The sequence below is a fragment of the Tyto alba genome, unplaced genomic scaffold (assembly GCF_018691265.1).
Source record: "Tyto alba isolate M040663 unplaced genomic scaffold, T.alba_DEE_v4.0 Super-Scaffold_6, whole genome shotgun sequence".
NCBI lineage: Eukaryota > Metazoa > Chordata > Aves > Strigiformes > Tytonidae > Tyto > Tyto alba.
Genome location: NW_024881327.1, coordinates 5,145,807 through 5,172,017, shown reverse-complemented (window position 1 = coordinate 5,172,017; position 26,211 = coordinate 5,145,807). Strand labels below are relative to the sequence as shown.

The 26,211-nt window shown below is 34.5% G+C and overlaps 1 protein-coding gene across 2 annotated transcripts in view; it reads right to left on the bottom strand.

The window, feature by feature from the left end:
* The window catches only part of FSTL5 (follistatin like 5), a 330,515-nt gene that overhangs the window by 262,631 nt on the left and 41,673 nt on the right, over nt 1–26,211 (bottom strand). For both annotated transcript variants that reach the window (XM_042808092.1, XM_042808093.1), the window contains exon 3: nt 17,589–17,622. In XM_042808092.1, the coding sequence (XP_042664026.1) occupies nt 17,589–17,622 (34 nt within the window). The remainder of the gene's footprint in view (nt 1–17,588; nt 17,623–26,211) is intronic.

Below are 26,211 nucleotides of genomic sequence, written 5' to 3'. Positions count from 1 at the left end.
GATGGCAGGATTTTTTTAGCCCCTAATTTCGTGCTAACCAGAGCCCGCCTTTTCTACCTCAACTTAATGAATGCAGATTTTTTCTATGCAAAGTCACACTGTTGGCAAGTGACTTCATAATATCTTATGATAGTCTCTATCACTGGTACTTGGAAAGCAAGAGCATTTTCATGAATTGAAGCAGTCTGAAAACAGCTACAAATTTTTAAATGACTGATCTCTACCCAATATTTTTCAAAGCATAAGGGAGCAATTTTGTAAATGTATTGCTAAGATACTTTCATGGATTCTTGAAAAGGATTTTTTTCTGTGTTATAAAAGCTTTCAGAATGATGTGCTCTGATTTAAGTCTCTGAAGTCAAGATCTGGCACACCTGCAGAATCCCACCGAAGTCAATCAGGCTCAATATATGTATATAAGATTCTGCCCATACACAACACCTTTTGACTCTATGGCCTGCAAAACACGATTGCACACCAGTTAAAAAAATTCTCATATTCAAGTTAGTTTTCATTAAAATTCCATTGCTTAGATAATTTTTAGATCTTTTAAAAATCAGTAACTTATTTTGCACTACTGTCTGCAACTAATGTTTCTCAGTAACCAGTACGATTCAGATGTTCTTAAAGAAGTGATACACATGCATACCATGAACTAAAACAGCTTCTGTGTGTACACTTAACATTCTATAGATGCAAGCATTTTCCAATATTTTTTTCAACTTGTCCTTCTGGTGCCCTGGCTGAAATTAAAGAACATCAAATTCTAAACCCGTTTAATTTAGAATAGCAAAGAATTAATCCTAATAATGAAATAACTCCATACGGCGTTGTCTTTGAATCATTAGAGGATTTGCAGATAGTATCTTGTGAATGCAAACAAGTTAATCATAGAAGCACAGATACCAAATAGCCCTTTTTCCAAACACTGGTGGGCATGCATATTCAACAAAATGCAAATATTGACTTTCCTGATAGCAACTAGATCAGATTGCTAAAATGTCTGATGGGACACTGTAATCCCAGTGTGGGAAACAGTACCGACCTTCGTGGTCTGTGTGGCTAGCATGCAGCCTGCTTGCAATTATGATTCCCCTAAGCTCTAAGCATTTGCCACAATTGGAAGAATAAAGTAGACATGTGGAAAAGGGCAGTTTCAGTACAGAAAAGCTTGAAAGAAAGTAAACAGGCTTCATGTCTCATAATATCTCTCTGGAGAAGCAAGGAAAGGAAGAAATGTCATTTGCAATTGACTGCTTATAAAGATAAGTAGGCACATAAAAAGCTTCCTTTATTAGCAAGGAAAGAGGATCATAACAGGTCACACATCAGCATGTTCAGCAATCAGTATGCCCAGTAAGTATATTAGAATATAGACATATGAAAGATGTCAATGTTTTAAAGAGCATTGATCCAGACTGAGTGTAGATCCAGACAGTCATGCAGATAGTCACATTTTGGTGACATGCTTTACCAAAAATCCTCCCACCCACCCCCCCCAAAAAAAAACAAACTTAATACGAGAAACTTCTGTACTACTGGATACTTCAGCTGATATGTTTTAATCTTGAACTACTTTACACTTCCAAATCTCGCCTAATCCAACACTTCAAATGGGAGTGGAAATAAAGAAATGGATGGAAAAAGGCTCAGGATATCCTGCTGTTTTTATTACATTTTCAGTGGATGACACAATACTTTCAAATGGGTGTTTAAAATATGTATTTATAGCCCATTAAAGGTTCACAAGAAATGCTTTTTCCTAGGTTCTCATTTGCGTTCTGGGTAGATATTCTCTTTCTACACATTTTTTACTGACCGCTTGACAAACTTCAAGTAACAGTTTGAAACTTTTTCCAAATAACTTTGTTTTTTAATCAAAGACTAGCACATTTAATTAAAAAAAAAAAAATCATCACAGCAGCAACATCTGCCATCAGAAATTTGAAATTTCTGTGTTGCAATTTGCACAAAAAAACATCCTACTGTTCCAGTCCTCACTACTGATTCTGTACACATTTTGGAGTATGCCACATTCTTTTACTTCAATAGTAAGGAGAAAACACAGACAGAAATATATTTTAAACAAACAAAAATCCCTATACTGTTGAAATATATGTATGTGAGTGAAGCCTTTGAGAAACAAATGGTTCCATTGCTGTGCCTCTGAAAAATTTTACTTCTGTCTACTATAAGCTACTGTGCAAGTCCAATGACAAATTCTTAACTCTATCTTCGACTAATGTACTTATTTTACTTGACAATGGTTTTATGCAGGCACATCAAGGTAAAATAATTTGCACCAGATATGGAGATGATGAGGTGGGTTTTTTGCTCATTTGTTTGGGTTTATTTTATTTATTTAACATAACCTTCATATAAAAGCAAAGCACAGAAGGATCAGAAAATATGGGAAACAAACTAATCCCCAGTCTTCTGGAGCAGAAAAAAGCCCATACTCAGGACTTGTATTAGAGGTGTTACATAAAACCTAAAAAGCCTGTTAGTTGATAGGGCTCATTTTTGTGACATGTCATGACATTGCTTTTATTGTTATGTAGGAGCAACCTGACCATTTCCCTCAAGAGAATTAAATGCCACATTTCAACAGTAGTTTTTCTTTTATATTGAATTGTTTTTGAAAGAAAATATTTAAGCTTCTATTTCAGAGATCTGAAATGGGTTCTAATAATACAGCCATTCAACATATGATAACAGTCCCTTCAAAAAATTGCACTTGGTATTGTCAAACATATCTGCTGTTTACTTAAAAATTGTTGATACATTTTCCAACCAGCAAAGCTTATGACCCAGTAAAAACAATGTATTATTGGGTAACTTTGTAAGATTTTTCTTTGCATCATTAATGTTTATAGTGGTCTCTGTCAAACTAATAATGTTTTTAAGCAAAGTTAGAAATTCAGACAACAAAGAATCAGGAGTCGTAAGTAATTCAGGTTGGAAGGAACCTTGTAAGGTGTCTAGCCCATGCTTCTGATCAATTCAGAGTCAGGTATGAGGTCATACCAGGTTGTTCAGGGCTTCATCCAGCCAGATCTATTTCAAATTTATGAACAGTCTAAATAATGACCACCCATGTGCAAAATTATCTATATTATTACCAGCATCCATCCCAATATATAATTTAAATCAATCTTTACCACAAAGACAAATTTCTGCATTCAACATCATTATCAAGCTTCCTATGGAAGAACTTTCATACTTGCTTCAGCATGTTTTCTGTCTTCCCTTATACTAATGCAAGGTAGGGAAAATACTTGCACTGACTGTCTTAAGCATCTAACTTGAGCCTCTGAGTTATTTATTTTTTTCCTATATTGAAACTAAGTTTTTAAACTTAAGTGGAAAATAGCAAGTACCCACACCAGGGTTATAATTTCATCAGAGAAACATGTAAAAATGTGTCGATAATGTGAAATCCCCTTTTGTTTTACAGATGGTTTTTTGTCTCCAGATGTAAAGATAAGAAATGTTTCAATGATGTACAAGAACAAAAAAAAAAAAAAATTCTAAATCGGTGTCAATATATATTATTAAATTGTATTTACCAAGTTATAATAGAAAGAGTTTACAACTAATCTGCATCTGACTGAAATATTGAAGAGCTTAGTAACTATGCCACCCTTCATTGTGAACAAGTGGGAGCGTAGATTCACTCATCACACAACTAATTCTTCACTATGATTGCAAAAACTGTTGAAACTGAAAACCAAAACCCCATCTGTTTATGGCTCAGTCCTGTTTTATGTGTGTGTGCCCGTGAACACATGTACTTCTATAAGTTTATTCATATATATTTACATAGGAGCACACTGAACCACCCTAGAAAGATTCTGTTTAAAAAGTATAAATACATTCTCTTTAGATTTTATGATGTTCTGTGACTTCAGCCAATTTTATTTCATTAATCATACTTGTAAGTTTATATACTGCTTTTATTTTGAGATGTCAATGACAATTATAAAGAGTAACAAGATTTTTCAATGTTTCTGGGGATAGAAGGTCAGATTACTGCTAATTACACCAGAGTACACGCTACAGAAATTATTTTTGAGCACAGAAATTACGATACCAGAATATTATTTTATGGGGGCTTTTTTTCCCATTTGTAGTGCATTTTTAGTGGGCAATTATCCTTAAAGCTACAAAATCACAGCTTTTACATTTTATGAGGAAGAATCAATGTCTGCTAATTAGAACCTTGGTGGCACTTATAATACAAATGGGATTTTTGTATGCCCTTATATTTGCTAAAATTCTTTATTCTTCCCTTCCTCCCGAGAGCCTTCATTTAATCAGCTTTATGCAGGATTTCATAAAGCTAAAAAACATGCTTGCTTTAATACTCTCAGATTTATTTATTTTTGAACCATAATAAAACTTCTTAAATTTCTATTCAAGCAATGCCATCATTGATTTTTATGGTATTTTAAGAGAATAAAAACATCAAGATTTGACTGATGATTGCTAGTGGACAAGCATTCACAATTTTATCTGTGTTCTTTGTGCATAATTTAAATAGAGAGTAATTTGAACCTTATTATGAGAATTTTTGTATTGAGACCCTGCCAGCATAGTAATCTAAGCCTATGCTTAGACTAAGTCTAGACAGGAAGCCAAATGCTAAAAACCCAAAAGTTTATAGCCATTGCACCATATGTGCAAATAGATTCTACATGCTACTAAGTCCAGTAAGCATGGAAAGAAGAAAGCATCCCACTATATCACTTTGCTTTTGGATACAAAGACACTTGCTTATAGAATGGTGTTTAGGTGTGTAATCATTTGTATCAAATCTCTTAAATTATTTAACCAAGGATCAGCCAGGACCTTATCAACAATGGATTTACATTTTAACCAATCCCCAAGCAATAAAATTCTGATAGATATATGGACAAAAATCTGTCCTACTGTATTTCTTTCCCAGGCTGGAAATGCTGATAAACAGCTTTTTGATCAGTAACTGTTGCCCAAACAGCCAAATGCCTCCACTTCTAAATATGCAGGGCCATAGAGAATGACAGCTTGTTACTACCATTGCCACGATACCATATGGCTATCCTTTCAGTATCTGAGCAAAACAAAATTGGGCAAACCTTATTGTCAAATATTACAATTTTGCAAGACAAATTTTTCTGACAATTATCCATACATCATATATGTCAAAAAATCTTTAAGAATAAGGATGAATTTATCCTATTAAGATTTCAGATAACATCTTGAAGACTAGAAAATATTTCAATGAATATTAACTAATAAAATACAATTATTTTTTGAAGATTCATCAGGTACTTCAAGGTGATGGAAGCATAGGTCAAATGATGAACAACAGGCCGATAACGATATGCCCAAACTGAGTGTTCACCTGACCAGTTTTCACTCAGGCTATCCCATGAAGTCCAATCCTCTTTGGACTCTGAAACTGAAAGCTGCGTGTCCCATAACTACTTAAAAAATCTAGAAGTGACTTCAAATACTTGATATCCAAAAAGTTTTGGAAGTTCAAAGGCATATCCTACCTATGGATATTCAAGGGAGGTTGCGTTTTAAAGCCTTACACAGGTTCTCTCTGGAGAACATGGATTAATTTCTGCCGTGTCAAATCACCAATGATATGAATGGCTGGTACAAGAAATGGAGACCTAGCTTACACCAAATGGGTCACAGGTGGGAAAGAAGACTGAAAAAGAAGTCTTCAGAGAAAATTATCCAGGCCATAACTACACAAATAGTTATCTTTACACAGGAAACAGAAAGCAACAAAACAAAGGTTTTATCATATCCCAAATGGAGCATATTACCTTGCCCTGTAAAGAGATTGCCTTACATTACATCTTCCAGATAAGGGAAATTTTGCTTCAATTTAAAGGAAAGGTTGTGGGTCCTTCTACCAACTCCTTCAGGCAATTTCCTGAGGGGCTTTTTTCAGTAATGTATCACTCTGCATGAATTCAAACAAATTTGTCTAATGGCAAAGCACCAAATCTCCTGCTTAGTTCCAAAGAACCAGGGAAATTCCACCTGAAACAGGTTTCATTCCATTTTTATTTTATCATTTGCATGCAATCACACATGGCATGTTTAAATTTGTTGTTAACATATTAATGCATGCAAAGAGGAATAACCTGCACACAGAGAAATATCTTGCTGCATGCAAGAACAGCCTCTTGTTTAAAATAATGACTATCTAACTAACTTTTCATCTCATGAGTTCCATACACTTTTCAAGCATTTTTATCAAAACACTTTCAAGTCTTCCATTCTGCCAGGTAAAACAAGCCAAGTTCTTGACTTTTCACTTATAAAATACTTTCTGATCACTACAGTAGCCCTTCTCTGTACCTGTTCAAGATTAAATTCCATTCAAACCAAAACATGAATATTCATAGATACAGTGTGTCAGACTAGATTTAAGTAAAGTCATATAGAATATTTATTATTTCTCCATCTTTGCTAGGAAAACCTTCCTCGATATGTTACGAGCACATGTTTTTTTATGTTGTGTTGGTTACTCAAGTCATCATACAGCTGAATAATCTTTCTTTTTCTTTTCTCCTTTGTTATTTCAAAAATATAAACTTGATTATAGCAAAAAGTTTCTTCTGGTTCCTTGAAATGTATAAAATCATATTTAATCTTATTTTCAATATAAACCTGAAAATCATTCAATTCCTTCAGCAACATATGCAGATCTATATCTTAGTAACTCTACTGGTAACTTCTTGCCTAATCAGTAATTTCCTTTTCTTCACAGGATACTGTGGGTTTTGTTAATTTATGTGGATTTAAAGCAAAAAAAAAAAAAAAACAAAACATATTTTTTTTTCTACAATATCTAATTCATTTTTACATTTTAACAAACCTTTAAAAAGCCACTTTCAAAAATGTCCAGAATTTTTATTATTAGGAAGAAAGTGTATAAAATTGCATTCATCTACTATACATATATGCAGCCACAGAACCAAAGGAGTGTTGTATCTCTTTGTACCAATTACCTGAATAGCTGCAATATAAACATAGTTTTTAATTATACTCCATATAATTAAATTTTAAGTTACAAACTATCTATCCACTCTTAAAATAATCAAAACCTTTAATTTAAATAAACTGCTTGTAGTTCTAATCTGTGGAACATCTATGGCTAGCCAACACCTACATGGTCCAAAAAGTACACTTACAGAAGATAAATTTTTCCTCATTTAAATCCCAGTAGTGTCCCTTTGCACTGAGATTATTTTCTGAAGAAGCTGTGCATAAATGGGTATCAGTTCCGGTGTAAATTTCCTGGGGAAAATAATTGCTGGAGTTTGTTTTCCATAAAAATTAACACACTAGAGCTTTTTTTAAGTACCAAATGGGGAATATACCTGTGATGTTAAGTTATGTTCATTTGTGTAAGGCTCATGGGATTTTGCTTATTCACGCGCCACAGTACCAGACTATTAGTATGGTATTAGATAGGCAGATAGATAGATAGATATCTGTACTAGATACACATACAATTAACATTTTTCCTAAAGATCCCTATGTTCCTCACTATAGGCACAATGATAGAGAATATTTTTTCTTATTTCTGTCATGTGGACAAAATAGCAGGAAACTGTTGCTATTCATCTTCGGGGGGGGGGGGGGGAAACAAACAAACAAGCAAACAAACAAAACCTACACAACAAACTAAACACTTTAATAAGATTCTTGATTCAGAAGCATTTTCAAGAAAAAGGGATGGAGGGGAAAAAACAAACTACAAAGTTTCATTAAGTCATGTTGGAATAGAGAGGGAAAGGTCTATTTTTAATGTTTGATGCAGTTCAGTTTATAGCTGTTTCATCTAAGGAATTAGCTTTTAAGATACTTGGGGAGCTCTTTAAAATTTAAGGATTAAAAACTGAAAGGAATTTACAAAAGAAACCTACTTTTTATATTTGTAAATTGAAAAGACATTTGATCGACAGCAACCTCTGGTTTGAATCTCTTCCGAAAAGGGTCTAATAATTACCCACATTTAAACTGCTAGTTAAAATGGATGCATTCATTCCTTTCAAAGTCTCCTTAGAAACACCAGACTTTTAAGTATAATCAAAACAGACAGCTGGGTCCACCCTTTATGATAATGTGCCATGCAGCTTTATTAATCTGACCTTTGGAAACAAATGAGAAATTTAATACTGCCCTACCGTAATTGTTAGTGGCAGGCATTTTAGCAGTCTTTAATTTGCACTTCATTTCAATATCTGCTTCCAGTTATGATGTAAACGTTAACAGGATCTGACACTGTTAATCGTGTTCTAATGTCTGAAGCAGTGGCAAAAGAGCATGCTTGGAGTAAACTAGAACATGACCTTAATGGATAATGAAATGCATCAACCCTTGCTATTCAAAGAGTAAGGCAAAAAATGAATACTGAAACTGTTTCAACTGGCATCTAAGTGATATACAGTGCTGTAATAATTGGGAATGAGGGTGAGGGTGAAAATCATGTTCACCAGACTCATCTTTCAAGGTTATGTGAGTTCCTTTAAGTTGCTTGCAAGAGATACCTGATATGAGAAAATACATTTCCAATATATAATCAATAGCATTCTAAAGAAGTCTCAATGAATGCAAAAAGTAATTCTGTTTTAGATGGTATAAGTGTATTTGTCTTCTGTGACACAAATGTCATTTTTTTTTCTGCATAAATGTTCTTAAAATAAATGTTTTATAGCCTATAAGCAGCACAGAAAACTTATCTGCGAGTTATGTTGACAGCTATTAAACTTCAGCGTTATAAACATAAAATAAAACACAGTGGAATTGTACTTGAATTAAAAAGTCATCTATTTAAGGGTATTTATTTTAAAACAATGTAAGTTAAATAGAATTTATTTCTGAAATACCAGTATGTGTAATCTGTTGCTGCTGAATGTTATGTCCTGCCGGAATTCACTTTCTTTCAGGACAACCACTCATCTCCTTTAATTACTCCTTTACGAACAGTCTAATTGAACTATTGTCTATATTGGTTTTCTAAGTTCATCCCTAAAATAAGCATGCCTGTAGAGCTTGTAAAGATCCCTGTGGATTTTTAAGATGATCTCTATGTATACCTTTTTCAGTGATATAAATACCATGGACTCCTTTTTGTTCAGTAACAAGGTATCACACCAGATTATTTTAGATAAGTTTATATTGATATAATACTGAGATCTTCTGATAAAGCAAGGGTTATGCCATAGAAGAATAAAAAGAAATAATGAAAATTGCCTTCCCCAAAATTTTAACATTTATTCTTTAGCTATTACATTTTATATTTATTTACAAATAAAATGTAAGTTCCTAGTGTAACAGCATTATAATACTTTCCAACATACACTATTCTTTTTGAAAATCTATTCTGAAAGGAAAACTTCAACAAGTTAAGATGTGAATATTATCTTGCTTCAACACTCTGCAACACAAAACACACTTTGCTCTTTCTATCATTCTGAATTAAGCATTATTTTTAGTCATAACAATTGCCTTCTACATCACGAGTACTGTGAAATAACCTGCCCTCACTGGCTCTTGCATGCCAAACTAAGATACTTGTGGTGCTGACACAAATCATATTTTGCTCCTCATTACAAGAATGGTAAGGTTCTGCAAAGGAGCAGGGTATGCAGAAGAGGCGAGTAACGTTTTAAACCAGTGAACCTAAATGCACCAAAGCCATGACAGCTGCAATCTTCACAGGGAATGACCCATTTTACATTCTTAGATATCTTGTGTTAGCATAAGCAAATGAATATTCACTACATGTGAGAAACATGACACACATAGCCTACAGACATTGCACTAATGTTTATATTATGTATATTAAAAGATCCACGTATACTTTTGCATTGCACTGAATTCTGTCTATGAATTTAGTGAAAGCCTTTAGTGCCCAAGAACTAATTCAAATCACTTCATAAAACCATCTGTCGTTTTGTATGTACCTCTTTTTTAAAAGAAGTAAAACAAAGCTAGTATTATTGAAAAGACACGTATTTCAGAATATTTCTTCTTTAAAGTGAAATCCAGCCTTGTCTAAGGCACAGAGAAGAATCTTAATGTAGGAAATTACAAAGCTTTTAGCATGAATTTTTAACTTACAAAACTCAATATTCTTAATAATAAAAGAATATAGTAACTTAAATAAAGTCATGTTCATAAAGTCTACACCAGAAAAAATGCTAGAAACTTTCCAAAACATTTTCAGTAACTTCAGTAATTTCAGTTAAACAGTAACTACTTTTACATGGAAGCTTTTAAACAAAATTTATGCAGAAAAAAAAATTTAAAAGTTCAGAGTGCTAGTCAAGCTGCACTGCTATTCAAAATCATTTGTGGGCACACATCATTAAAATTCAGACTACTAATAAATTTAAATTGAAATAAGCAAAATGGCTACATTCATCCTTTGAGTGACTTCTTTAACGCTAGTAGAGTCTTAGCAGGAACAAATATGTATTCCAGTAAGTATTCAGGACTCCCCTCCCTGGCCAGTGTTGAATCTCTTCTCTGACTATCTGTTCAAATGAAGTGCTTGTGCACTATAGAGAGAAGCTTCATGAGTACCACTGAACATACTCTCTCTAGTCAAGTTCAAAACGTCTACTTCAAAATATTTAACAATTTAACAGAATGTAGCCTAAACTTTAGAAGGACATGGTTGAATTAAAAAAAAAAAAAAAACTCTAGATAGGGATACCAAACTCTTGTGTTAGCTCTACAGTGCTACTACATACAGAAATAACCACTATATCTCTTGGTAGTACAGATATATCTTTTTTAAGAAGAGTTCTTGCCTGGAATTTTGACACAGGCCATTTTTTTTTCTCCCTTCAAGTTTCTGAATGGCATGAATATTACATATGAGAAGAAAAATTAAGTCAGATGTCCATTTCTCTGCCATAAGAAAACCAAAAGAAGAAAGAAATTCTTTGTGCGTACAATTCCTAAAGCTGCTAACAAGTCAGATACATCTCACGTGAATTTAATTCTATTATGAATGCAATAAAGCACAGCTGGAGAACATTTTTGTCTTCTCATTTTCTGCATTATCATTATATATAACATTTTTTTCACAATGAGAACAATCAGCCACTGGAATAATTTCCCCAGGAGACTCCCCAACACGACACTTTTAAGATTCAGCTGGTGCTGGGCCATCTTGCCTAGACCGTGCTTTTGTCAGAAAAGTTGGACCAGATGATCCTCGTGGTCCCTTCCAACCTGGTATTCTATGATTCTGTGATAAATATTACATATATATATTATCATATACATATGTATCAGTAGGTATCTCTGTAGTGGTCATCAGGATATATGTGATTCCCCTCACAAAGCTCTAGATTAGTGGCAAAAACAATGGACGTGCATTTAAGAAAAATTATAGACATATCTTATTATGCCAATAAATTTTCTGAATATACAGCAACAGCTGTGATTTTTTGTGTAATTTACAAAAACTTTTCAGACTCATTCTGGCTTATCTGCTTTATTGTTATTATCTTTTTAGTACACCTACTTGTCATAGTAAAAGTGGACTTAGAAACTTTGGAGCCAACCAACATGAATCTAGAAATAACTCCTACACGGAAATATGGACATCACTTGTAACATGACACTCAACAAATTCTGTATGATACTCTTCATCCCCTGACACCACCACACTAAAACCATAGACAAATTTTCACCGGTATTGAATGTATACCTGTATTTTAAAATACGGTAAATGCTGCGATTCTGTTACATTTGAACCATGATGTATTCACTAATTACCTGAGAACTTTTACTTACTTTTATGACTAACAAAGAACATTTACATCAAGACAGCAACTGGTGAATCAAACATATTCTTGCAGTATACTGTGTCTGTCTCTATGACATCACACTGGTAGCAAGTCTGACTACGTTACTATACAAATACTGTTCTGTGTTGACATCTCAAAACTGCCATTCAGCTTCATCATGTTTTGCTTAAAATAAGTAAGAAAGCCTTTTCACAAAGCTGTATAGTACAGCACAGACATTGCTCTTAATGTATACTTTCCAAGTCTGGGTAATTGCACTGTTATCAAAGATATTACCTAGAACTGATATCTGACTCTGACCCACACACTTCACCTTCTCACAATGAGCTTCAGGTTTGTTCAAAAATAAGATTGTAATATTAAATGTTATATTAAAATTATTTTCACAGATAAAGAGTTTTGCTTCTTTTCAATGCTTTTCATAATCTGACTCTGAACTGACTCAGAATGTAGAAAAAAATGGCATTTTTGCAAATGTTAATCATGCTAAATCCATTCCAAGATAATAATAAAATCCCACAGCATTCAGTTAATAACACTGTGTCTGTGGGTCTCTTATAAGAGCATGGAAATGAAAAGGAATGGAGAATTGTTCAGGTGGAAGACAGAGCTGCATTTCTTATGTCAATTCTTAAGTGACAGGAGAGATTTGAGTTTCAGTTGACTAGGCTTTGGAGGAGAATGGAATAGGGTAAAGGGGATAGTATTTGGCACACTTAATTCAAACAATCCTCATGCCACCTCTTAAAAGTTTATTCACTCAGCTAAGCTGGAACATAACAACAATAAAAAAAAAAATCAGAACAAAGAACACTATGTCAGATTATTTAGCAGCTGCATTCCAATGAAAACACTGCTCAGACATTTACTAACCTGCCTGCTGTTATGTATGTTTTCTAAAATACTAGTTTTTCTTCTGATACATACTGCTCTACTAGAGAAGGGTAAATACAGTGTAACAAACTAAAACATTAATGAATTCTGTCCAGAACGATTGCAATCCAGATTCCAACCATACTCACATAACACAAATCTGTTGAAATACAAATTTAGAATAATGTGATTGAGCAGACATGGTGAGTTACAGGATACATTACAGAAAATAATGAAGTGAACTTTTTGCCATAGTTATTTGGTTTAACATGACATAAGTCCCTGATACCATGTATTCTGCATCAGAACATACACAGCTTTGTCCATTATCAAAAATAATAACAGCCAGCCATATTGCAGGATAGATAAGAATTTGCTCACCCATTGACATTTGAGAGTATCTCAAGGCAAGTTGTCACTCTTAAAAATTATTGTTTTAATTAAGGCCTTACTGGTTTTGTCCCTTAAATTCTTTCAATTTTGAACAATCTTAAGCTTTTCTCACTCCTCCTTGTCTTGTATTTATCATTATATAGAAAAAGACTACAACACCAATCTGGAATCCCAGACAAGGCCACAACTGTTATGCAGGTATGCTAACTTTTTAAGACATAAAAAGCAAGAAAGATATGCAAGTGATGCACATATTGTATCCTCTTTATTTTTGGTAGCTAAAGATCATAACAGGAACAGATGTTTGTCAATGATACCAGAAGAGTCTGGAAATATGTTCATCGTAATAGAGAATTTTATTTTTGAAACGTATCTGTGAGTCAACAATGATTTCACATTCAGATTATTAAAGTAAGCACAAAATGAGAAGGATTACAATTAGAAACTCAGGTCATAATTAAAATCCTGTGAGTCAATATTCTCCTGTGTAGTTTTTGGTGTTAATGACACTCAAAGCTCAAATCAATAGGAGATAGCAAAAATTTTAACAGTATACTATACAGTCAGTCTCCAAAGTGTACTTACCTGGAGTAAAAGTGTTCAAGTTAATATCCTTAAAATTATTTGCATGCACATTTTGCAAATGCTATGAAAAGTGTATGTTTTCCGAATCTTTGCTGGAGCCATTTTTATATATTTCAGATTTTTTATATGCTTAAGTTGCTAAAACAAATAGCCAAAGTTACACAAGTTATGTACAGTATAATCTCATTGTTCATTATCAGCAAAATGAGCATCTTAGCCTAAATTAAAATTTGATTTTCAGCATTTTTGTTAGGGTAGATTTTCTCCAATTTTGCTGTTTATTAGAAACCTGTATTGAACACTGCTTTTCTATACTGAAATTAATTTTTAGTTCTTAAAGAAAATTATTGTACCGTAATTAAAAATAACTGGATCTGAGTTTAGGAATTGATAATCTGAAATGTTACCAGTTAACTGAAATATTTTGTGACTCATTATTTTCAGTGTATCCATGTTTTTTCTAAGCAAAGGAACTGAAATGACTTTAAAGTATGACAAATAGTTGATGTGTGTCACTAGTCAACCTTCTGCTTCTTCAGAAATAAAAGTTTTCCAGGATAATGTTGTCAGAAACAAATTCCACTTTGAAGTTTATAATGTAATTTATTAAAAGCATCTAAAAGTCTATGAAGTTAAGCATAATCTGGGAAAAAAAAATATCTGCATATTGCTTAAATACAACACAATTTCTGATATTGGCAAAGATATTTTCAATTCATTGCAAAAATACCTATTTTATCATCCACTATAGGTTTGGAATAAAATGTTCATTTTTCTGAAGTAGTAAACACTGGAAAAGAGAGATAAGGAAGGTCAAATTGTGACTCCAGAGCAAGCAAGTAAAATTCAGCAAAATTTTAGTTGGTGACTGTTTACCCTGTTATTTCTTTCATATTAAAGATGTGTTATGAAACTAATTTCATTTGTATTTTGTACTGGCAATAATAATTTTCATGCATGAACAATTCCCACAAGTATAAGGAATTTTGCCAGTGTACCCAATTTTAAAATGTTAATGTATTATTTTATTTAAAAGCAGTGTTGTTTTCTTCTCAAACAGTGTACACAGAGATCCACTGTCCATTAAATGAAACAAGAATATCACAGATCAAAGAAGGAGATGGAATTTCTGTTAGAACAGGATATGTTTGAGTTTTGGTTTCTATTTCAGTGTGATTGACTTAGCAGCTGAGAGCAGACGTAACAGATGGGAAAAACAAGTGGGTCAGAAAAATGTCAGGAGAAAAATCAAACACTACAAAACAATAACATCATCCTTACTAAAATATGGATAGGAATCAGATTTTATAGCAATAAGTGAAGTAAAATGAAAAATTACTAGGCATTTACAATATAAAAGATACAGAATGGTGCTTGATACTAATGTCTTGATCCTGCTGAACTCAAAAGGCATTTGACACTAATTCTGTGGCAATATCCTCCTCATAAAAATACAATCTTAAATAAATTATTGATAAAAATTAGATACTGAAAAACTGGTATCAGTAGAGGTTATGAGACACACCAGAGGATCCAGAGTTTCATTTGTTAGGAATATTTAAAATGATCTGTAACTGTCCTCTGAATGAAGAGGGCAACACTGGTTCTGAAAGTTTCAGAACATTTAAGGAACCACAGAATTTGTTTTTGTCGTTTTACTATATACAATGACTGCCCTATGAGGAACGTATAAGTAACGCTGTTAGAACCCTGTCCTGAGAACCTGAGGAAAATTTACCTATCCCACAAGAACACATGCAGAGCATAACACATTTAGACACTGCATGTGATGGATAATTGCTCATTGACAGCACAGGAACATTTATGCTGAAATATTAATTTAGTCTTGTTTCATCCAAACCAACCAGTATTTTAAGCAGAAACATCTTATATGCAGTAAGTTACAAGTGAAATAAAAGTATCTTTCTGAAAGTTTACAATGACATGGAAAAAGAACACATGAAAACAAATAAGAAATTTAATGAAAAGAGAAGGCCAAAAAAAACCTAACCACAAAACAATCCCCAAAAAGCATTAAGCAATTCAGCATATCTGTCTATACATATTCCAAAGTCTACTGTGTATGAGTAGTCTTTCAGACCACTGAAGCCTTCCAGGTTGAATTGTCAGTTTAGGCAGAGACATGCACAGCATGCTGGAAGTTTAGTAGAGTCAAAATTTCCTCAAGAGATGTTACAGATATAATCACAACAAATTTTGTGCAGCTGAGCACCAACTTCACTGCCTGTTTGCAGATAATGGGTATCTCCCTTCAAGTAGAGTTTAATGATTTCCTTTGGCTGTAGTTGTAGGCAATATTTTATAAACCTTTGAAAATTTTTTCTGTGGTTAGTTAACTAAACTAACAACTAATTAACATGATGGGTACCCCCAACTAGCTCATCATTTTGTTCCAACTTTTACTTGTTCCTTACATATATACCACAATGACCATACAACTGGCAATAGGATGGGGTTGGGGGTGGAAGGGTAAATGTCAAACAGCATGATCTAAGTGAAATAAATCATAAAAATCTACAAAGAATGTCCAATTTCACAATCCTCCTTTGTAGCTAGAGACTTAAAGTTTGTAATTTCTCTAAAATTAAGTGTTCACAAATAACTTATTTCTGTAATCTGAGCTTTCACAGTCTTTTTTATGACAATACAAATTCTATAACAGGGAAGTTTTTTGAACAATACATCACGGATACACTCACTACATCTAGAGATGATTCAACTGCATATCATGTTACCTCAGAAAATAAAATTATAAATCACAAACTGGTTAAAACTGAAGCATTTTTTTTGGTTTATTTTACCATGCATACTCCCCAAATGAAGGACCGTGGGTTCTTCAGGTGATGTAAATTATCATATTGGCATGAACAATATAACTGTCCTCACACAACTCCGAACAACCATCAGATTTAGTTTGTCTTTAGATGCCCTTTTATAGCCTCAGTGTGAGGGAAAGCAAGGAAATTAATTAATGAGTACTGTGATACATAAATAATTGAATTCAGAACAGCTAACTCAGGTGATATGATTAAGCATTGCTTCCTAACTCGATAAAAAAGTTGTAGGTCAGTTTCTTACTTCATTCCCTCCTCTCTTTGTAACCTTTAATTGATGCTCGTTCTTGTTCTACCTTTCCTTTGCTTTCTGTGTAAAGATACCTCATAGCCTACCTCTATAAACAAAGAAAATATCAAAAGAACAATCTTTGCCTCTATTGGCAATTTTGCCTTTCACTGCTTGCTTAGCAAAATTTTAACTAAGAGGTTTGGGTGTTCTGTCTCTTAACAGATTTTGTGTAGAAAGAAACATGAAATCCACAATTTGCATTTTTGAACTCATTTCATTTTCTTGATAGAAGGCTGTTTCATTAACCTAGATATTCTTTTTTCATGTAGAGCTTAGCTACTAGCACAGCGTAAGATGCAGTGAAAGTATAAAAAAATTGTATGCAAAAAGCACAGATCACAGTCGTTTTGCAAGTTAGCCTACTAAGGACATGATTAATTTGTGCATAAACTGGAATCACATCCAGTTACAGACCTATACTGAATAGAAAGGGAGAAGCTAAAGCAACAGTACTGAGGTTTCACTGAGGTATAAGAAGCATCCATAGGCAAGGACAGAAACCTAGTGAGAATCTGTGCAGCTCATCCCCTCCAGAGTACCACAGTCAGCCTTACTGAACTCAAACAGTTTCAAAAATAGTAGCTTATGCATTTACGTTCTACATTTCATCCCCCTCTTCTGGATATATTTTTGTCATTTTAAATACTAAAATACTCAGCAAATAATCTGTCTGGATAATTTTTAACCAACAATGGATGTTAGATTTGCAATAATTACAAGAACCTCCACATTTTAGAAATTAGCACTTACCTTTATTTCTTGAGCTTTCCTGACTCTTTTCCTGCTGCAATTAAAAGTAGAAAAATATATTATTTACAGAATTAGTTACCACAAAAATAACAGACATATAGATCAAAAAGAGACAGTCTAGTTCATCTTCTTTCCTGCTCCAAGATAAAAACAGCTATGCTTTTCCTGCTGCAGAAAGACTCCTATATAACTTGTTTTTAAACTCCCCTAGTGTTTTTCACATTTTTTTTCCACAATGACTGATTAAGCGCTGGAACACATTGTCCAAAGAGGCTGTGCAGTCTCTGTCACATTACTGCTATCTTGGGAGATGCTCATAGTTCAACTAAATAAGGCGCTCTACAACCTAATGTAACTCTGAAGCTAGATCTGCTTAAAGCAACTGGTTGAACTAGGTAACTGTAGAGGCCACTGTCAGCCTAAATTATTCCATGATATGAAAAGAGTGTTTTAGAGCCTTGTAAGGGTGTTCCAGAACCTTGTAAGCCCTGAAGCAGTGTTTAGCTGTCCTCAGTTTCATCCTGAATGCAACTTTGCCAAAATCTCGTCAACTACAAATAATTTTTTATTTATTTTTCCTGACTTGCATCACAGTGAACATAGAAAACATTTCATCTTTAAAGCAAAAAGTCATCTTCTCTTCCTATTTTTAACAATTTTCTAACGTGTCGCCTAAAGTATGACAATATTCCAATGCAGAATTGTCTTGAACTAAGGAGTTTTTTAAATACATCAGCTCTATAATTGCATGAACAACACATAACATACTGACATATTGAAAAATAACACTTCCATTCAAAAATACCAGTATGACACAGCTGATTCACACTCACATAGTTTTTCTCTAAGATCCCTTTAGTTGTTCATTCTAACTCACCAATCTTTTCCCATTGCACTGTTACCTAGCTATTCCTCATTTTGGATTTTCTTTGAACTATTGTATTATTTTTCTGTAAAAATGTGTTTAAAAGTAACATTAAAATATGTTAGGCAATAACAGGAAAAGATTCCTCCTACTGAGATACCACCACACAAAAATGAATGTAAACTTCCATGTTTAGAAAACAATCAGTTGATAAAGCTTCTGAATCTGTTTTTGACTAAGCAGAGCAAGTCATTCTAACACCTACATCCAGAAGACTAAACCTGAGCAAGTTGCTCATGAAATAGGAGATTCTATATTTCTTGTTATGCAAAAATATCTGTATTTTACACCCTAAAGACCAAATTTGTAACTCTATTCCCTAAAAAGTCTGTTTGAGACATTGGTCATATAATTCTTAGTTATTACGAATGATGAGGAGCAGGAAAGGAGGGCAGAGAGACAGAAAAAAAAAATTAAGAGTTATCACTCAGGTACCTTACAACCCAAACCATTCTACGATTCTGTGATCAATCAGTATCACATCATCTGCACACAGCATGAAACAACTCATACGAAATTTAAAGCCTCACAGTGATGGATATTTCTTTCATATTCCAGTTAAAACAATAACTGTTGCATAACCCTTATACATATTAACATAATATTAATTCTCAATACCAAGAACTGAACCAATGAGTACGTGTGAAGATGTCATGGCTAGTTTCAGTAGGTGTTTGACAGTTTATGAAGTAATAGGCAAACGCTTGCAAGACTGATGATTAGGAATGCACCGAATGTAAGCGGAAGAGAAAAAGAATAGGCACAGTAAAAGCGCTGGTAACAAGCACAATAATACCTGAGGCCTTTGGATGGCACACAGTAACTCCATTATTAGCTGAATATAAGGTGACCAAATAGAGAAACCCAATACAGTGCTCACTATAGAAAAGCAGTAGGGCCTGAAAACCATAGGTGGAAGAGCAAGACTAAAACTATGACTCGATAAGTTCCTGAGAGAAGTATCACATTTAATACAGTTATCTGGGTGTTACCAGGAATTGGGACAAGCGTTACATCTATCTGGAGGATGCTGTTTTATCTTAAAGGTACCAGCACAACCTCTTAGGCTGACCCATTTATTTCTGGTTCAGGGCAGAGTATTGGGCTTACCTGTGCTTAATTCTAGCTCTACTTTCTTCCCCTGCAAATCTCTTAATCCCTTCCATAAGAGTCTAAAAAAATACTTTTTCCATCAGCCATGTACTATGCTATCAGGATATTAGTCTTAAATTTTGTAAATATCCATAGAACAAACGTGTTAATCAGAAATCATGAAAAAAGATACTTGCTTTAATCATGTTAAACGTGTTGACTTATTGCCATCAAGCTAACAAAACAGTACGGCATCAAAAATTACTTATGAAAAAAAAAAAAATTTGTTTCAGAGTAAACGCAAAAGTTTTAAATGGCTGAAATTTATCATTTTACTATTTTGAACTAAAAATCAAGTCAATGCATTACTTTATTGAAAACAGTCATTTCCAGTTGCATGCTTCCTATAAATATACAGATAATTGTTCAGAAAACTTTATTTTTTTGTAATTATAATTGCACAACAATTCTTCTACAACAGTTTCCAAATGGTGAAGGCTGTGTGCTGCTGAAGTTATTTTTTTATTTGAGCAAGTATTGAAAAAGCTACATTTTCCAGTTATATTACTCGTTTCACATGCTAAAATATTGCATGAAAATCCATTTGAAAATTAATGGTATATTTACATAGTAACATTTTAAGCAGCATATTTCTTAAATGATCTACTTTCCATATGTAAAACATTGGCATAATTTCTTACTAAAGAGCCTGATTTCCCTGCTTAGTATTAGTAGTAAAAACTCATAACAAACAAGTAAAATACAAACTGAAATTGAAGGGGTGGAAGGGAAAAAAAAAAAAAGCACAGAGGGAAAAAGCAACAAGTACATTAAGTTATTTTACCAAAGGACTCACTCTGAATACTCCAAATCTACAGATAAAGTTGACAGCTGTTGTTTATTCATTTTGATTTCACTGTCTGACGCATATCTTGTTGTTTGCTTGGCAAACACTGAAGATTTCTGTCCCACTCAAATAATAACTGGTACCATCACATTTTCTCCTAATTGAATTTTTAGGCTTATTTTCTGACAAGTTATTTCTTCAAAATGCTGAAGTCCATGTAACATGAAAGTTTGGAAGTATGTAACTCGGTAAGTTTTCCTTAGCAGTACACTTGTACGTAAGTGCATGTATTCACAAAACACCTTCATATCACCTGAGTGAGAATGAACATAGTGAACAATTTGCTGCATAACCTGATATTCAGCGTTAAGTATACAATGAGCTACTTGTCTTCAATGACATGAGAAAAACCTATGAGAATTTACTCAAGGCAGTAACCTGTCCTGAAAAATTTCAAACTTTGATTTTACACAAAGTTACTCAGAGATGTTCTTTGCTTTGTGTACTGCAATTTTTCAGATATTTGCTGCTTTTTGAGTTTATGCCAGTAAACATTGAAGTTAGTCTATTCCCAATACCATGTAGCCAAGTTATGTGAGCATTCAGATACTGCAATTTATAAGCTCCATGAACATTGTTCAGTCACACAAAGCTCACTAGTCTTTTCTTTCCCTTCTTTTAGTTTACAATTAGAAAAATATAATTTTTTTCCCCAAAAAAACCTGCAAAGCTTATAACATCTCCTGCTTACACTGTAAGAGTAGATTTTGAAGACTTAAGGTAAGGATTAACTAGATCAGAGTAGCCTTGCAGGAAAGCAATATTAAAAATCAAATCTTGGTATCAAAGGAGGAGGGGAACTCTAAAAAGGGTAAGACTCTTTAGGGAGAACAGAGTGCTTGGCAAAATTAGGAATGAAAATTACACGGATGAAATTTTTAAATTAAGGAAAAAAACAGGATTTTTTTTTTTTTTTAATGGAATGTGTTAAGAATTCAATGACTCCAAAAAAAGACAAATTTCAAGGAAAGAAGGCATTATATGAAAATAGCTTTTATTTTCTGTAAAGGCCCTAGTTTTCCTAATATCTTTATTTTCTTTAATTTCAGCTGAAGATTTCTGAGCATCTTCTCATGGCTTAGTTTTTTCAAAAAACTCAAATTTTAACTTTAAGCTGCCATTCAATCTATTAAGATAAAACTTTGCTAGCAGACAGTAGACCAGCCTCAGTGTGATATGCCTTGGGCCAGCAAGATGCTTGGTAGCAGCAAAGTGCATCCAGATAGAAAGAGAAGTCTGTAAGCCTCAAGTTATTTCAAGATTACCCACTGATTAGACTGGGTGTACCATCTCTGAACTGTGAAATGAACCTTCTGCCTAGGGAAAGCATCCTGCTATAATATTAGATTTTTCAGCTGAAAATGCAGAGTTAAATACAGAAAAATTTATACTGAAGGTGCATTAAATACAGATTCTTCCTTATCAATAAAAGATAATGTGAATTAATTTATGTAGAGAACCACTAAGAAGCAATGATTTATGTTAGTGAGTAAATGTTATAAGCACCTATAACTTCAGAAAATTAAATTCAGATGCTCAGGGAAACAGGAACTGCTCGTCCTGACAGGAAACAAACAAGTAAACAAAGCTCTCAGAGTCCTGAAACTTGAGAGAGGTAAACCATTGTTCATCACGTCAGATATTTCCATTTACAGTTGTGCAGCATGCTAGGGTTTCAATGCTAGTTGGCCTGAAAATAAAAAATTTCTCCCCATATGCTATTATAAAGCATGTGCAAATATCACTGTACTAAATTAAAACATATTAATTCTGTATAAACACTGTGGTGTGTAGGAATTAAAAGACCTGCTTTTACAAGTATTTGTTATTTTCCTCCTGTACTACATTATGATAGATAAACAAAATATTTTCACTACACTTTTTGTTAACAAATCAAAAGAAATTGTGTATATTTACTGCCTAAATAGAACTGGAATGATTACATGAAGCAAAATGTTATAGTTATCTATTACTATGAGTCATCTGTAAGCAGAACAGATCGTCTTGCATCCCAGGATTTTTTAATCTGTTTCAATATAGCAAAACAGTTTTGAATTTAACAGTCTCCAAACAAATTAATCAGATACATTGCATGGGTTTGCATGGTTCTGTGTTCCATCATATCGTATCAGCCTGATAAAACGTATCGATGCAGAACATATTAGAACTGTAAAGAAATCTTTCTTGTGTGTCCAACAGACTGAATTCAATGTAAACTTTTCAAAGCAGAGTGGATGAAAGTGGAGAAAATGTCAAATTTTCTGCTGTGTTTGTGAACTAAATAAAGATCATGGATGGCTGACCATAAGTTATAAACTATTGCAATATGTATCAAACTAGGCTCTGAAAAGAAACTGATTTAAATGTACACAGAAATGCTTTTGCAAGGTATAAAAGCTCCTTTTCTAGTGCTATTTTCTCTGTCTTAAAACACAAACAGTATCAATATCTCTTAACACATCCTAACATTTTGATACCATCATTGTTCAGAAATTATGTTTGGTAAATAGTGTTTGCGTAATATCAAAGTTTATTTAGAAAAGGGGCTTCGTGTTAGCAATAAGTGGAGTAGAGCAGGATGGTCAAAGGGACTCTCAACATACAGTGATTCCAAAAAAAGTACACTGCTATTTATAAAAAAGCCCAGATGTGTAAAGGCAGATAATATTCTAGGACTAATAAAATCCACCAGCCATTTTAGAAGCTGGATTCTTAGCTAGTTAAGAAGTTAGATAAAGATAGTTTCTTAGCCCCATTTAAATATGGATCACATTCATTCTGTTTGTTTTTCCCTTGTTGAAAGAAGAGTTGGTATTTATAAACCACAGGTGTTGCACATAGAAGCATAGTGACTTCCACTTAATTCTGTGTTTTTAAAAGACAAACTACATACTTGTGTTGCATTTAGAAGTCAACTTGTCTTTCTACCCGAATCATCTGCCAAGGATCTGGGTATGTGTCTGCCAGAGTGGGCCAGTGATAAAAAAGAGGAGGCTTATTTCTTTATTGCAAAACTCAGGCAAAGTCTCCTTTCCCATGCTGGCTGTATTTAAAAAGTAGCTGCTGAATTAATGGAATTCTTAAAATAAACAAAGTGCTAATTAGTCTAAAACATATGGTGGGTTGTCCTTGAAATGTGACAAAAATTAAAATAATTTAATAAACATAAACCACTAATTACAGAAACTCTGATGAAAGAGGGAGTGCAAACATATTTGCTTGATTAACATTTTATAATGAAAATTTATCATTCGTCATATTAGAAAATGTAGTTAAAATGCAGAAAATTAGGTTTGGTGCTCAATACCTTTAATATTAATTCTGCAGTAGGGGTACTTTGTTAATATATGAGTAACTTAAAAATAATAATTAAAGGAATAATTTTGTTAAAGATAGTATTTCATTGAGAGAGGTACCAAGATAATTATTTCTATGATGCAGTTAAAACATACACGAGCTGTGGTAGTTGAACAACAACATATAAGGTAATATTAATACAGCAGTTTTAATTACAAGAAATGTGCATTATACATGTACAGAAACTTCATATTCGTGGATGAAATAGCAGCATGGTCACACCTGTAGAGAGCAACTGCATATATGACACAAGACAATTTATTAAACTATTCTCTCAGAACCAGTTTGACCAATGACATTATGCTGAACATTTGCGTTTCAAAAAAACTTCACAGAATCAGACTTCCTCAGACTCTCAGCAACTGCAGTACAATTGCAATTTAAACTAAAATGCTTGTAAAGCAGAAGCCACAACATTTACATTTGCAAAACTTAAGTAGCAGTAAGCAAGGCCTTCCTTACTACAGTAAGGAGGAAAGAATGAGCAAAAAGTTATCTTATTTTCCTGTTGCTCTTGTCAGGATACTATTTACTACAGAAAGCTTTGTAATTTAATGTTTGCAACAGGATTCTTGCACTCCTGTTCTGCATACACAGCTCAGCCTTGTTAGAGACTGCCACCATTTATGGCAGACAATTCTGGGAAAATAATATGCCACAGGTTGCTCTTGTATCAGTTAATGCCTCACATGAATGTAAGACTGTGTGAAGGAAACAAGGTGTGAAGCAAGGTGGCTAGGCAGAAATAAAGGAAAATTCAGAGATGCTCAAGGTTTCAGAATTAATGATAGTACCAGGATTAGTTATTACTAGATATTTACAGTGTTACAGTAAGCCTTATAGGCCTCTGGAAAAAAACTGATGAAGTCTTGTGTCATGGTTTAGGCCTGATTGACAGCCAACCACAATGCAGCAGCTCTCTCTCCCTTCCCTTCCGGCAATGAGAAGGGACAGAGAGCCAGGCTTGGGGTTCAAGATAGGACTGGGATGGGGGAAAATCCCCCTTTTATGATCACGAGCAAAAGGCAGACTCATTAGGGGAAGAAAAAAAAGAACATACATTTATTACAGACACTAACAACACGTAACAGAGTAAGACAGTGAGAAGCATTGCCACATCTTGAGAACACCTTCCCCCCACCCCTCCCTTCTTCCCGGGCTCAGCTCTGCTCCCGATATCTCTACCTCCTCCCCCCAGTGGCGCAGGGGCAGGGAATGGGGGGTGCAGTCAGCGCTGCCACTTTCCTTATCTTCGGTGAGGGGAGTGTCCGGAACTTGTTCCTCCTGCTCCATCGTGGTCCCCCTCTCACAGGAGACAGTCCTCCACAAACTTTCTCCAACTTGAATTCCTCCCATGGGCCGCAGCGTTCCCCACACTGCTCCGTCATGGGTCACTAACTTCCTCCGACTGGATTCTCTCCCACGGCTGCAGCCCTTCCCGAGCTGCTCCGGCGTGGGACTCCCCCGCATGCTGCAATCCTCCCAGCACTGAACTACAGCAGCGGGGCTGCCTTTTCCCACAAGACCCCGGCCTTCTTCGGGCACAGAACCTTGATTATCCGAGCAGGAACAACAGGCCACAAATCAATGTCTGCTCCACCGTAGATCTCCATGGGTGGCAGGGGGGGCCGCCCTGCCATCTCACCACAGGATACAGGGGGGTCTCTGCTCCGGCACACCTCCCCCTCTTTTCTTCCTCCGTTCCTCCACTGACCTTGGTGTTCATGCAGCTGCAGCAACTCCTCCTCACCAGTCCGACTGCCCGTCACCATGTCCCTTCTTAAATACGTTATCGCAGAGGCGCAGCCGATTGGCTCAGTTTCCCAAACAGAAGTGGAGCTGACTTGGAGCTGGGGGAGCTTCGAGAAGCTTCTCACAGGGGGCCGCCCCGATAGCCCCCTCCCCTGCCACCAAAAAAACTCCACCACTCACTCAACCCAGGACATCTTGGATTCATGAACCCTTATGAAAAGGACCCAACAGTATTTGGGAAGCCTAGATACAAGAGTGAAAGATTTGCTTCATTAAAACAACAACAAAAACAACCACAGAGGTGGGAGTGGGGGGAACTGTGCAATCTGCTGATCTGGTTCTTGATTTGATGCTTTAGATCCCTGAGGAATATGAAGAACAATCATGGCAGACCCAGGAAGGGCAGCATGAAGCATTTGTTCATCCTTGCATGCAGCAAATTACAAACCCTTAAAGCAAAGGGAAAGCAGATAAGAAATAAATATATAAGTTCCATATCTCCTCGTCTCAGCCGATGTACTTTAAAGGAAAATTATCTCCAGACTGGGCTTCAAAGCAGCATACACTTTCTTCTGTCCACTTTCCATCCA